The sequence below is a fragment of the Pieris brassicae genome, chromosome 2 (assembly GCF_905147105.1).
Source record: "Pieris brassicae chromosome 2, ilPieBrab1.1, whole genome shotgun sequence".
Taxonomy (NCBI): Eukaryota; Metazoa; Arthropoda; class Insecta; order Lepidoptera; family Pieridae; genus Pieris; species Pieris brassicae.
Genome location: NC_059666.1, coordinates 17,079,571 through 17,096,057, shown reverse-complemented (window position 1 = coordinate 17,096,057; position 16,487 = coordinate 17,079,571). Strand labels below are relative to the sequence as shown.

The 16,487-nt window shown below is 33.3% G+C and overlaps 1 protein-coding gene across 2 annotated transcripts in view; it reads right to left on the bottom strand.

Annotated features, from left to right (window-relative positions):
• Positions 1 to 16,487, bottom strand: part of LOC123718988 (1-phosphatidylinositol 4,5-bisphosphate phosphodiesterase classes I and II) — a 70,449-nt gene that overhangs the window by 44,203 nt on the left and 9,759 nt on the right. For both annotated transcript variants that reach the window (XM_045676025.1, XM_045676033.1), the window contains exon 3: positions 6,996 to 7,133. In XM_045676025.1, the coding sequence (XP_045531981.1) occupies positions 6,996 to 7,133 (138 nt within the window). The remainder of the gene's footprint in view (positions 1 to 6,995; positions 7,134 to 16,487) is intronic.

Sequence of the window (16,487 nt, the reverse complement as noted above, 5' to 3'; positions counted from 1 at the left end):
TCTGACTGTGTGTATGACTTCTTGATAAGACACGACCCACAAAACCATCACTGACGCAAGATGATGACCACGACCGGCCACCGACCACTTGAGCAGCTTCTTTAGAACTGTGAGCGTATACTTTATCATTTTGCTTATTGTAGTGTTCTTCAATCGTGATAATTTTTTCATCGGTAAAGAGGGTATTTGTGTGCTTTTTGTCGCGATACGTCACCTACGCGACGTCGACGACTATCGCGACAGCGTTTTGATCGATCCACTCTCTTTAATTGTAAAGATTGATTTAGGGCATGTCCTGTCCTGTATATCGACAATAATCATCGAGCTTCAGGTCTTATTTTATAATACGCGACAGTGTCCTAGCGGGAATCTTCATTTCTCAAGATAAGATTTTTTTTCTTCCTAATTCGACATTCCGGTTTCGACGAATTCTGGCATTAACAGCATTAACAGCCTTTGTAGTTCTAACAGCACGCGGCCACCCCGATCTTTCCTGGTCTTCGACAGACGAAGTGCTGATGTACGTATAGTAACGTCTAAATACATCTTTACTTAGAATTTGGTTAATGCAACACTTTAGGTCGTTGACAACCAGGTTTTTAGTGCTTTCATATTTATGCCATTAATACCTATGGATGAGTTGCTATTTAAATTGTTTATAATTTTAAGGATTTCCGTGGTAGTCGAAGATAATTCTGATAGAAATTTTTGAGACTGTATTTTAGAGAGAAAAGAAATTATGTTTGTAGTAGTATTTGTAGGTTATGATATTTTTAAGGTTAGAATTTGCCCAATAGTTGATGTTAATAGTTGAATAGTTGACTATGAGTAACTTTTATAAATTGGTAATTACAGCTGAATGGATTTCTAATTTTGTAGGAATACTAGTATCTAATATTTTATTATTTGCTATACTATTTAGTTAGTAGGTTAAACATTTTAGTTGGTTATTTTATTACAGTTTTCAGAAGCCTTTTGATAGTAGTAACTTTTAGTTGTTTGTATGTCTTGGGAAACTTTGTTTCTTTTGTTTACAAACTGTTTCCTGAGTTCCATATTTTTCGTTGGGATTTATATTTATTCCATAAAATATTTCGTTCGTTAATGCCTTTGATAATATTTTTATTTACCCAATCAGATTTAGGTGGATTTATAATTTAGATTTTTAGAATTTTGCTGTCGTTAATGTTTTTAATAATTATTTTTTCTAAATGATTAAAAAGCTTTTCATTAAAAGTTTGTGAGCTTCATAATGAACCTTCTGCTTTGGTTCAGGCGAGTATTGCTTCAATTCTAGCTATATCTGCTTATCTTATATATATATATATATATGATGATCCAACATCATTGATTCAATAATAGTTACAATTATGTTCTTATATTGTGGTCGATAAGTGGTCTATTATGGTTCTGGTTAATGATATTTCGCGAGTGCAGTAGGATGAATCCACTTGATTAAGAATGGCATATCCATTTTCATTAATCGTCTCTGTGTAACTTACTGTAGCATGGTCTTTATTGAGCGATCTGGTTTATAGACCAGTCCAGTAAACATCCAGGTAAAATTTAAGTATCTATAAGTAGTGAATATTCCCGATGCAACAGTCCTCTATTGTAATCTCCTCTATCAAACCTAATGTACAATAGAAGTCTTGTTCTGTTTAAATTTCACATTTGCAGAACCTAATTTTTAGAGGTCCTATACTAAACTATTAATCATCATATCATTAAGGTACATGATGATTGAGATACATTATATAATTTATTCCAGTCTGTAGTAGAATTAATACAATTTATGTATCTATGATTTTAGAGTTCCTGAACTATACAACAATAACACTTAATATATTGTTACGAGCTAGGGGATCGGATAGAAAATGCCGTAGATTTCTTCAAGGGTTTATTTCTTGAAAAATCAATGAGGAATTTATGAGCACAAATTGATTGCAGAAATGAACTAATAACACACAAAAACACAGTCACTAAATACTTCACTTATGCACACTTCACACAGTACTTTATCACTTATATTCACTTTATTCGCACTTTATCGCTTCGGTGTTTCTCTCGTGTAATCGCATTCAAAACTAAAGGCGACTAGTCGCGTTTCGGCTCGCTTATATATCCCTGGGAATAGTTATAAACAATATTCTAGAACTTTCTAGGCGGACTTGCTACTGAGTAGCGATTGCACAATTCTAGAACGTCCGCACTCTTTGTCTCTTTCGCACGTTGCTCCGTCCTTGTCGTACGGCGTTCTAGAGTGCTCGTCTAGTTTCGAGAAAGTTCTGATCTTCTCTCTCTCTCTCTCGTATCATTTCGTCCTTGTCTCACACCTAGAAAGTTCGGTCTAGAATATTCCTTCATCAAAGGGGTATAACTAGGCCTGAAAACGCCTGAAAACGGGTCTCCTGAAAACTGCACCACTCGACTACACATGTTCTGAAACTGACTGAAAAATTGTTTCAGCTTCCTGAAAACTAGGGTAACATTATGAAAATTACAATTTTCTAATATGTGATTGACCCTCTCCTGAAACGGTCAGAAATCATATTACAGCCTGCTGAAAAGTTCTCTAACTAGTGGAAAAAATCTAGAAACATGTAGTCGACCCGTCTTCGTAACAATATTATCACGAGCTAGGGGACCGGGTAGAAAACGCCGTAAGTCTTAGTGAAGAACTTAATTGGACTAAAAATACACAAATCAAGCGGAAAATAATAAATGCAAAAAACACACATACACTACACATATTTTACTCAGTACTTCCACAACGCGCACTTCACGCTTTCACAATACTTGATCACTATCACGTCTTCCTAACAATATCTAGAATCTTTAAATATCCACACCACAAATTTGCATTACAATTATAACGTCAAATCCCCAGAAACAAATTGCTAGTAATTATCAACAGTCGATAAATCCGTGACCAACGATAAATGTATGGCAATTTTCCAAAATAAAATCTTTACGAGTCTTCCAAAATGGTATTTACTGTCTTGAGATTTTAACGAAATTTTATCAAATAAACACATTTGTAAATTGAGGATTGATGTGTGGATGCAAAAACTATTTAACGACATAATAATTTTAAATTAGTTTATCTAATAAACAAATACTAATCACTCACAAATACACAGTTAGGATTATATTTAATATTGTTTTAATATATATGTTTAGCTCGATTTATTTTCTTTTATAAAAACAAACCAGTTTTCTGCTTAATAGTTTTATGATCTATAAATAGTTCTATCTAGTTACCCGATGTGTTTTGTTTTGTTAATATAAATCTATAATTGTATACTATAAAGGAAATATAATCTGACTTTCAGACCTAGGATCTGAAGCCTTATGGAAATAATTGGAGATCTACAACTATACCAGTGAGGCGGTAAGACGGTCTTTTTAGAGGAGTATCTTTTAATTTCAGGTGCTACGTCTCTCATATTTCTGCGCAATATCTTTAAAGTACTATAGAATTAAATTTCCACCTTCGTCTATAACATTTTATGATACCTAAATAGTTCCATACCTACAGCAGCGGACTCATTAAGCGCAAGGAATTTATATATACAGGGAATCCTTAGGTTTTCTCTACATGATTATGAATCGACACTTTATAAGATAATTTTAAACAAATTCTAACAATTATTATTTCTACTTGAGACCTTCATAAGCTGTTCAATAAAATGGCCGGCTTAGCTAGTCCTTAGTAGTTTTCCAGCGGCGCCACAAACCAGGTTTGCCTCGGCACAATTGAATTTAACTATTTACATAGTCTAATCCATACCCACTCCATACTTAATTACACTCTATTTTAGTATTCCCATTTGCATAGATTCCTTTCATTAATTAAAAGATTTAAGGTATTTATTTTACTTAGTATGGAGCTTTAATCGAGTTTAATTACCAAATCGTATTTCGTTTCCGTCTTATTAAAAACATACTCTAGACCTCGTTATTAGTTGCATGTGTTGTTGTTATTTTTTTCTGTATCGTTTTCGTGTGCCGTTGTTTTTCTAATAGGCAAGTGGTTCATCAGCAGCTCTCGTAATCGCAACATCAACATATACCTAACTTCAGGCACACACAGCTTGATTTTTCAATGTGAATGTGTCGCTCTAACCGAAGCAGCCAGAGCCGTGTAGCGGTGAGGAATTTATATTTTTTGAATTAATTTCGTATCTGACAGTGCGTCTGTGCTGATAGCGTTAGTAAGCATTGTCACACTGGAGGGTCACAATGCATAGGAGGCAATAACACTGACACAAAGAGTTACCCTACAGTGGATAAAGGGGCACAGTGGGGTCTCTCGGGAATGATGCTGTCGACGAACTTGCGAGGAAGCTCCGAAATGTTGCCTACTGGCCCGTATCCGCTCCTTCCTTTACCCTTCTCGCAAATGCGAACTTGGATTCACCAAAGATCTGCAGAACTCCAACATCAACGATGGTCGCGAAGCGCGGACTGCAGGCAGTCCAAAATGGCTCTGCCAGCAGTTAACCCGCAATTGACAAAGCAACTTTTAAACCTAAACAGAACTAATCTCAAAACAATGATAGGGACAATTACGGGCCATTGTCTCCTTTATAAACATATTTGTGTAACTGTGCTTTTGGATGGAGTTAGGCTGGCTTAGTTAGCTAGGACTTTACGCACAACGGACCTATTGAGAGTCTAACTGCGAAAACGGAGTCCACAAACCAATAATAGGTGATGACCATTGAGTGCCTGCCACACGCCGACGACTTTTTGGGTCTTAGGCATGTCGGTTTTTTCACGATGATTTCATTCATGGGACTAGCTAGTATTAAATGCGCACATATACAGATAGTCTACTGGTACACAGCTGATTTCGAAGCTGTCGTTCATCTCAAAGATGAGAGACGCACTCTCAAGCACTACACTTTTATTGCTATTAATTTTCAGTACTAAATATTCAGAAAATACTTATAGTACGGTTATGAATAAGGAAAATGTCCCAAGAGTTATTTTCGTGAATAAATATCGTATAAATAGCGTTCCTAACTCGTTTGATTCTATAGTATATACTTCTATCTGCCAAGTCGAGCGAAAGTCACGCCACACCGTCTTTTCTCGAACCTTTTCAGGCTATTTTAGATACGTCTATAGAAAATTATTTGCGAAATATTATATTTGTAATAAAGTGTAGCTCACCGAAAAACAACGTTGTTGTTAACAGAAGCTAAAAGCCTAGCTAGTTCTCGTTTTAATGGATATATATTACTGTATTTAATGAGCAGTGGCTAATGGCTTCTACGTGCGACTCTCATCCCTGATGTAGTAAGTTCAACCCCCAGCCGTGCACCAATGGAATTTTTCTATGCGCATTTAACACTCACTATACTATGAAAGAAAACATTGGAGGAAACCGGCATGCCTTAGATCCATGATTCGACGGTGCATCAGGTTTTAGCACCACTGGAATTTTATAACTGTATTTTACTTCAATAAAAAGTTAGGTAAAGATACAATTGCCAATTGTGGTAAGCCTCTACATTTGCTATTTTGTAATTTATTACATAACAGGACGATAAACATCGACAAACACATTACAAAGTAATTAAATTACTCAGCAAGCACTTAATGGTTTTTATTTTGACGTAAACTTAATTCCGCCGTAAAAGTGGAAATAAAGCTTTTTATTTGTAGGTGGTTAATGAGGAAAGTTCAGACCACAGCGATAAAAAGCTGCTCAGTGTTTTAGTTGGTATTTTGGAAAGAAAATTTTATGTAGAATTGCTTTATTCTGTAAACTTAACAGCTTTAATTTAGATAATTTCTGCTTTAATTAAAATAATATACGACACGTAGTAGCTTTGATATCATTATTATATTCGTTCTTATTTAATCATCTTTACCGATCTACCGTTCGATTTCGTGGTAAAAGTATTTTGTCTTGAAAAGTCTAGTCTTACGTCCAATCAAAAAAATCTAGTATAAACACAGTCTGGCCCTGTGGGAGTTCAAAGAATAGACAGCCTCTGAAACATAAAGCTTCAGACGAACAAGAAATAAAACGACAAATAGTTAATAACTTAACATTTCAAAGAAGTAACCTTAATTGAAAGGCACCGAAGCCTCAATGTCAGTAAAGTAGAATTTATAGCGTATATAGGAGAAAAGTCGGCGATCATAAATCATTATCCGTAATAATCGTTTGTTCAAACTACGCAAAACATAGCGCTGAAAGAACTTTTTTTATACAATCTCCATTGTATTCTTTGTGCTTAGATGGAGTGCTTTTTGGCGTGGCTTTTTAATCGGTAGAGAAATCTAGTTAAGGCTATGGTTCCCACGTTAGTAAGTTTATAAAGAATGAATTATGCGTTAACAGACATTAATTATGGAAAATGTAACGTCCCGTTAAATATATTTAAGTTGGACTTTTTAGGACATAGTTCAGTTCTATACCGTTATAAAAAATCGAACTAATATTTTGACAAATAAATTAACTAAATGTTACTTACTCAAGTGTAAATTTATTTATTAGAATATTGATTTATTGATATTTTTGGCTTACTTTGCATGTGTACTATACCACTAACACTATAATGTTGTTTCACATATCAATGATCTTAGTTCATAGTATTGTCTTTGGTTAACATAGCTTTTACACATTGAAAGAAAAAAATTTTTTTAACCGGATTAAAGCCATTTGTATTATTATAACTTATAATTATTTTACATAATTTTTAATTTCGTTTCGCATTCTTTACAGCATGCGTGGTCTCGGTACTGAAGCCAAAAGGTGTTGAATATCAAAAGTATCACAGCTGTAGAGAATGTTGTGTTATCTGTAATTATTTACCTGGAGTTGGTATCGATAATATATAAGTTTATATATATATAAATAGCTTTAATCCGGTTAAAAAATTGTTTTCTTTCAATGATCTTTGTTATCAGATACGCCTCATTGATAAAATACCTAAAAAAATATTAGAGTTTAAGTAAATTATAAAAAAATATACCTGTGCTATTTCCTTCCTAGTGCAACAGAAGTTCACGAATGTAATATTCACGAAATCAGCGCCGTGGCAGACTGTCACGGTTTTTTCTTCGAGAGAGCCTTGAGAGCCGATCAGTACCACGTTTCTTATCTTTGGATCCTGCAAAAAACATTCAGGTAAGTCTTCAAATCTCTGAAACAGCAACGTGCAGACGTACGATACAATACAAATTATAAATATTTATGCAAACAAAGAGCTCATATTAAGAATATAATAGAAATTCACAAATCTAGTTGCAATATACGTCATAGGAGTGGCGGATCCAGTTCTTCTCGTTAATTTACCAATTGAAGTGGTAGTATAATCGCTCCCTTAGAACAAGGACTTAGCTCCAATTTTAAATATATTTACGTGTCCCCCCCCCCCCAATCTTACTGACTAATTAGTACAGTGTCCATATATAAAGAAGTTAGACTGTTTAAATCTTGCACAATTGGGGTTGGTACTCTTCTACGACAAAAAATCAGATGAGTTTCGTTACAAGCGTTTAGTATTCTAAAAAACAATTCATATTTTATTGGAATTATAATGTAATAGATCGCAATTTACAAAAACTGCAATCGTTACAAGGAATTATTCCTGACCGATTCTGTCTATTACATAATGTTACTCATTTTTTGTACTATTTACTTAAAGTATTTTATTTAATGAATAGTAATTTATGTTTTTTTTTTAATTTAAATTAACTTCGAAATCTTACTATAGTGACATGATCTAATAGCAAATATGTAAAGTTTCGCAATATTTTTTTATTTATTTATATCATCACACCTTTTTTCCGAAGGGGTAGGCAAACGGATCTCCAGTTGCTACGGTCACTTGCTCTCTCGCTTCATACACTTTCACGACATTCACCAAGCGTGCTCGTCGGTTATACCCATATCTTAACTTCTCCCTTCTCTAGTGCCTCATAGATTTGGACCAGGATTTGACTGGACTACCCAACCCGACCTGGCCTGACCACCAGACCTACCCAACCCGATATTGCCTTCCACGGTTGCCTTGTATATCCTACTTGTTAATCGCCTCTCATTCATCCTTTCGACACGGCCAGACCACCAGAGCATTCCTTTTAGTAGCCTTGGCATTACGTTCTCTTTTACAACTGCTCACGTATCCCACTATTAATTATCCTATCACGCAATGTTACACCACACATACTTATTAACGCTCTCATTCTTTCACACACTCAAACTCAAACATTCACTCCCGTATGTTAACGTCGGGATAAGCACTCCTCCATATACGGCCAGTCAAATCTTGTTTGAGATTTCTTGGCTACACATCACATACACAAGGAATCCAAGCCTCTCACTTTTCTCTCTCGCCTCTTTCAAATACCATAGACTTTATTTTTTTATACGTTCACTTTCATACTCTTAACACTCAAAGCGTTTATCGTTACTTTTACCAGCTCCTGCAATTCACACTTGGTCGCCAACATCATAATCATTACTTTAATAAAAAACATTTTTTTCGAAAACCGAGTTTCTTATATTTGACATTGCTGAGGACGACGTTACGAATTTATATTTGAACTGCAGAAGCACGGTAAGTTACTAAGGTTGTTTAAAATGTGTAATGCTTTTTTACTGTTTTTATATAATCAACCGAAGTAATAAAAAAGCAATCCACGATGGAAATTTTCGAACCATCTAAATACATAAATTTTATTAGCGTGGTTATTTGCGAGATCAAACAGTAATGACCTATTTATAAGCTGATATTTCTTGTACAAACTATTTACAGACTTATCTTCCTGCCCATCGTCAATTATATCTAAATTATATTTTTGGCGCCTATAAACTTTCCTAAAATCTATTCGTTTTGATGCTTAATTGAAACATTACTAAAAAAAATTGTAAGTAAATAGGATTTCTACAAAATTGTCTACCATTCGTAGATACGGACCGACTGGAATGTTAAATAAAGAAGTATATGATCTGTATCAAAAACTTCATTGGAACTGACGTCACTAAAACGACAACGACAGAACAACAAATAGATCTATTACTTTAAACATAATTACTTTCTATAATAATTAATGTTACAATATTCAGTCATTCAGGCAACAATCAAATTCTCAGATCATTTTCATTGATGTTCTTTTACTACATTAAACGCGACGTAGGGTCACGTTATGTTGAGTAAAACCGCCAATCTACCTTTTCTTTAAAAAAAATGAAATAGACTTATAATGTGGTAGGTATCAGGTGTGGTAAGACCTAGTATCAAAACTACATGAAGATTACATTTATAAAATAGCGGGACCCAATGTGGATTTGCACAGTAAGAGTACAGTGAAAGGAGTCTGTCAGAACAGAAGTCTACTAACAGACTAGCTGTAGCAGGATTTCTTTATAGTTTATGAGTATAGTAACTATACGCTTTATATTATATAAGACACAAGTATTTTGTAATTTGCTAACAATTCGCAAGAAATTCTTTATTTTATTCGAAAAGTAACGTATATAAATGTTCAGAAAATATTCAAGAAATGTGTTACAAATATGCAACAGCTTGCTAGAACTCTGAATACAATGTAGTCTTTACTGCTCACCCCACAATATTGTTCACACAAACGCTACTTGAAACACCGATAAATCTAAGTGCGTCCCTTTTATGAAACCAAACTGTTGTAAAACTGGGTAAACATTTTGCTTGGGGTTTAGGTAGAATATATAATCTAGAACACTGTCGATCGGTCTTTTATTCAGGAACGAAATTAATTAACTTTTTTATTTTAATGGGGCGATAATTTTACTTCAACATTCCTGAATTCATGGTTTCAGATTTTTCAAATTGATTAATGTCCGTTGTATTTTCTTAAAGTCTTTCTCCTATATTATGTATATAATATTAATTAGTGTATCTACATAATAATTTAGTTTTCAGCTGAATAATATTTTTTATAACATCATGCGCCTATTTTATTTTAGTATAGTAGTTTTTTTTATTCTAGGTCTTCGCATATAGTTATCAAATTAATGTATACAAAATATTGTAATTATTTTAAAAGTAAGTAAGTGTGGAGTTTTTTGCCCATTCTTCTCCATATGAAACTACCTATTATATTTATACTTTCAAAAGTGCCTATTTAATAGGCCCATTTGAAATAAATAATTTCCAAACGATAGATTACATATTTCACTTTAATTAATGTTTAACTAAAACCTATCATGTAAATATATGTTTCTGTATTAGAAACATATTGTGTAATGTTAGCTACCTAAAATATAAATTATCTACTTACAGTTAATTATTTATTTAGTAGTAGTAAATTAGTAGACGCATAATATTATTACTATTTATGTAAACCGTTCCTTGCTTTGAAAGATATTTAGATATATTATATACTAATTATAAGAAACAACTATTAATTATATAACATTGAAAGTTATTACAAGATCATTTTAATTTGATAACAACTAAATAAACGAGTGGATACGCAATTAGTTGCTTCAAAAAATCCGAAAAAGAAAGTTTACAATTCGACGTGCTGATAAATTATATTGATATATTAATCTAAATGCGATAAGGATGTATTATGAACGCGAGGTCAATGCCTAACTTACATGTTATAAACTTACTCGTGTCCAAGAAAACACAAAGCATATAACTTTAAAGTTCAGACATTTACAAGGGCTTCAAACATTTATTATAAACTCGATTTAAAAAGCTGGCGAGTATTGCGCCCCTAATATAATGAAGCTTTAAGAAACTTTGTATATTCCAGAATCATATTCGAAAACTGTCTACGGAAAGTTTTCATATAACTTCGCCGCCAACTCAATTACTAATACTGTTCTAATTGTACTTTTTAGTGGTTGTTTTGGTATCTTGCATGGCGTATAAACTAAACTCGACAAAATATTTTGACTATACTTTACAACATTAATTTTTAAATTATATTTCTTGAGAAAAATAAACTTTTCAGCCAATTTCCATTTATGAGACTATATAGAAAATAAAGAATGTATTCTTAGTAATTATCCCTTTATATTTTTTTAAGAAATACAGGCGAACGATCTTTTCGAATAATGGGTTCTCAGTGATAATCAATAATAATTTTATAAGTTAATGTAAACACAAACTTTACCCATAAGTTTTATTATTAAGATTTGTCCTGTAAGTATTGCTTTAGTTTTTGTAGTGAAACTTCTTTAGGCACATAAGCTTCAAATTTGTACGGATGAAACGCAATACTAATAATATTAGCGTCACGAAGCTGTGCAGCGTTTTTGTCGAAGAAAAGGGAGAGAGCGATTGAGTCTGATTGAGAGAGAGAGTGAGAAAGGGCGAACGTAGCATGAAGCAAATAGCCATGGAGCGAGAGTAGAACGACAATAGATGCTATTTTTCAAAGATATATAGATAATGTTGAAACACAAACATATATTGCATTTTTTACTTATCATAATGCTATAGTCACAACAATACTAATAGAAATCGCGTTGAATAATGTAAATATCGAAGAAATAAATTAAACAAAACAAATTTAACTACAATTAAATTCCTAACATATTTTCCTTTTTTTTCTCCCTGTAGGTCTCGGAAATCTAAAGTTTCGATTTGTTAAAAATTAGTTTGCCCAAGAAGTATCACATCTGACATGTGTACTTTGTACGCACGCACTTTTATTGTGTATTATAATTGTATCTTACTTCGGCGATACAATGCGCAGAGATGATGACAACTTGGAAAAACTGATGGTGATTGGTAATACATAATTGATAGGCAAAAGATGACCAGATCCTTCACCAACCAGATGGACCGATCAAGTAAATACTCGTCCTCAAAACTATACACTATAAGAGCGGCGCTGGACAGAAACCTATGGAAACAGATAGTCCGCCCCAAATGCTTTTTTGCTCACCACGACGCTCAGACAGCTGCCGATTGAAGAGAGACTATGGGTACCTCATTTTATGTGAGTGCGACTTTTTAATCGCTAAAGCTAATTTAGACTGAATTAGAGAACATGTAATATACTTAATCAGATAATCAATAAAATATTATGGTATAGTTAGTTCTTCGTTAAGTAAATAGTTCTATTCGTAGAAGTTTCGTAGCAGTGCTACGTACAACCTACATCCGCTACGGTTTTTAACCCCCGACGGAAAAAGGTCTAAATCTCGGTCTAAAAATCGGCAGCATGCCCGTAGAATACGCATTGTTTCGGTTTTTAGCGTGAAATTGACAAACTTTTAGTTTTATATTTTTTTACAATTTTTATATTTTTTTTCCTAGCAGAATGTCGTCACAGCCTAATTATATGCCTGTATAGTTGATAGATCAACTCCAGTCGAACGAACAAAATGAAAAAAATATGAAAGAACGTTGAGAAATGATAGCTGGTCCTTTAAGCTTCTTACATTACATTTTTATAGTTTTTTTTTTCGTCAGGAAGTGCTTTTACGCATATCCCTACGGTATTTTACACCAGCAGGGATTATGTGGGACTCAGAATTAATAAACCCTACCCACTAAAACCTGACGGATGACTTCAGCTCGCCAAAGGGCGAAGGCAGGTAACAGCTGAGCCCTATCCTTACCCCCGTCAAACGCGAATGTCACAATACAACCATGACTCCTCTCACGCACAAATCTTCAAAATCTGAACTAAGGGCAGACGTGCGAAAGACGTTTATAGTATGCCGCTACTTATGATAACAAAAAACAATTACAAAGGAAACAGTTACAATCACCCTCAGAATACCTGAAGTTTAGGAGATCTGATTTTCCTTAATACACAGTTTTATATAAATTTCGAGAGTAAGTAGGCATCATGCTGAAATTTTGATCAAATGAAATCAAAATTTATTTAATCACGTTAGTGGACCGACAGACGTTGTCCTGTCTTAACTATGAATATTAATTTCGAATTGGTTGGTATATTGAACTAAAAAAATATTTCAAACGTACCAAAACTCCATATTTAATTGAACTTTTAATATTAGGCGTTATTTTCTTAGAAATCATATATTAATTATTTTATATGTATTTTATCAATATAATAACTCCGATCGAAGCATTTGTTTTAAACGATATTCAGTTTTCTTACATCCTCTTTGACGATATTTGCAGCACGCATTCTGTCATCAAAAAAGAATGACTGAAATGAAAAAAGTATTCTTAAATTTTCTAATATTACGCACAATTTTCTTAATTTTTTCTTCTTAACATAAGAACCTTCTCGAAATAGCGAAATCGGTCCAGCCGTTCACGCGAGATGCCGTGGCCAAGGGAAATAGGGATTTATTTATATATATATAGATATTGGTGACTATATACACTTTTGAAAGTCAATATTTAAAAGGAAGTTCTGAATTTAAATTTACTACTATTTCCCAAAATCAAGCAAGCGAAATGCACCGGAAAACAATTTTACGCCTTTCAGAATTCCATAGAACATATGTCATACTTCAATTATAACTTACGTTATGTCACATATAGTTACTATATTCACTAACACACACAACGATACAGTATATAAGAATAGAATAAATTGTTCGGCTAATCTTTCGTTTATTGTAACCGCAAATTCTTGCTGCCTTATCAATACTTTGGCTTTCCATGAACATTTTTAAAAGCAATAATCGAAACGTATAATCTTATATCACGGCACGGATTTCCGTTTCCAATAATCCCTGCGATAACAATAATTTGCTCTTTGTAATCTTTCTGTGGTAAGCTTTCTGCGCCGTTGTCGTACAGTGTTATAGTATGAATCTAGCTGTTGCGACTTCGCTCGTGTGGGCACATATTCTTGAAATATCTAGGCTTGAAAATAAATTTTATATTTGATGTAACCCAATATGTTAAAGAACAAACACAGTTATTTATCTATTTTATTGGATATTCTTTTAAAGGGAATTTGTTGATCAATTATTATGTTGTATGTTTGGGTTCCTCGATCGCAGCTAACTAGCTTAATTAGCCGTTCATTTAATAGGCGTAGCGTTTGCTACAACATTTAATAAACTGTTAAAAATATTTCTTTTAAAATTAAATTGCTTAAGCCAAATTCATATTATGATTGTCACTACACTCTTTAATTGTACTTGTTGTTTGTGATGAAACTTTGGACAACACTATCAAGGTTGTGGTTTGCCGCGTTATATTGACAGTTAGAAGAGTTTCGTTTCGAGTTTGAGAGTGGCAGAAAGTAGAATTAAATTTAAATTAACAGTCAACAGGCTAGGCAAGTAATGAAACGTCATCGATCCAACTCATTTGCCTAGCTGTTTTATCAATTGGCTGAATATCATTCAGGCCGCTAGTTAAACGGCGCTGTTTAGTTAAACAGCCAGGCTGTTTAACCACCACTGTAGGAGCAAGTGTAAATTGTGTACATAGTTAAAAAATATGTGAGTGCAAAGCCGGACATTGAACGAACTACAGCAAAAATACTGCTTATATGCAGTGTTTAATAAATACAGTAAAGTTTTTACTAACGAAATAATAACAGAAATGCCTAATTGAACAATTCTAATATGTGTTTGGAAAGGGTCATGACGGGCTTAAGGTCATGACGAATGAATAACACACGTACTGACCTAAGAGAAAATTATTTTTAGCAATTACAAAACAACCTAGCTTTCATCTAAATTATATATATTTTAATTATAGTTTAATTTTCCTTTAGTCGCTTTTTCCATTTAAGAAAATATTATAAAATAAACAGAACTTGAATATTCAAATATAAAATTATATATCACTTGCTATGATGTTAAAACAATTATAAATCGAATGTAAGACACCAAAATGAAATTATTTCGTTTCCTTTCGACGTCATAAATTTTTTGAATGTATGACAAAAATAAAATTTTATTACTGCATCTTATAACGTGTAAAAGTTAAAAACATTTATTTGGGTCTCACATTAATTTCACTGAAAGCATTCCACGTTCCCAGCTTCAGAGTGCCATACAGCATAATATACTTTCGTACTAACTGATCTGTAATTATAGTGATTCATGTGTTTTCCTTTTCATGTCCTTTTTTTATTTTTGTCCTGTTCACTGTTTACATATATTTTAATACTTTTGTTTTGTTCCTTTAGTTTTGCCTAAATAACAATATGTCTTATGTATTTTTGCACTTCTTACGCAATTTTTTTCTCACAGTGGTTGCTTAAAAGAGATCCCTCCAAAGCTATAAGGCCGCCAGTTTATTTAATTATGTCTATTGTATTATGTATATTTATGTATGTGCAACGAAGTGTTAATAAATAAATATACAGTAGATTTGACTACATAATTATTTGCACCCACAATAAAGTATGTTGTAGTCGTTATGTCAACCGACTGTTAACCGCATGTCCACAAAACCACAAACTAGATTGAGCGATTAAACATTTGAGGCTACACATCGAAATAGTTTAGCTTTTACTCGTGGCTTTCCTCATATAGTTAAATCGATGCAGGTTCAGTACGGCAACACCTCAATTATCGTCATTCCATAACTGAGCACGTTTTAAGGCTTTTTTGCCGCGCACCATTTCTATGTTCACCAGCTGACATCGACGAAATTTCAAACTAATTAGACTTGTAAAACGAAAACTATTGCTTTTAAAAAAATACGCTAATATGTCGAATATTAATAATATTTACACTCAGCCCTCTTGGCCAGGGAAGTGAGCAGAACAGTGGACAATGTGGAAAGTTGAGTGTGACGATATTGTGGCAGGAAGTATTAATGGTAATACTTCAGGCAGCGGCAGCCGCAGGGGCAGTAAGAAAGGGCTGAAAATGTGGTAATTTTACGTGATAAAAAGTGGCACGCCAATTCTTTAACTATCTTTATTTTAAAATTGCGCCGTCAAAGCAGGACTAACAGTAACCAGTGCGATATTAAGTGTGGGTACAACATACTCCTACTTATCAATAGTCTGAAAGGAAGTCCTGATTCACACGTTGACTCACCAGAGCAATGAAACTGTAAACACTGAGTTTGGACGGAAGCTCCTTTTATATCGTACAATAAATTGTCGATCATTTTAAAGTGATAAACATATTATAATATTATAAACCATTAACCACTTTCCTGCGTGAGACCACAAAATATAATTTTTTTTATTAAAAAAAACACAAAAATTTTAATACTTCGATTACATTAGATATGAACCCTTTTCCATAGTTGTTGTTTAAGTAGGATAGATACAACATTTCACACACAGACACCAGACATATTTCTTTCTTACTTTCGATTTCACCACAAGAATGGCTTTCGAGATTCTCGACACCACGAAAAAGACTAATCTCTTATTACTGCTACTTATTCATATACCGTATAGTACATACAATCGGATTCTTTTCATCACAGCATAAACGCAATTTGTCAGAAAGGGAAGGAAAAGTACTTTAAATTAAAGAGTACTAGTATACTAGTTTTATCAATAATAAGATTTGATAAGAGAGTATCCTTTTGGGCTAGATGTAGTTTTGTATA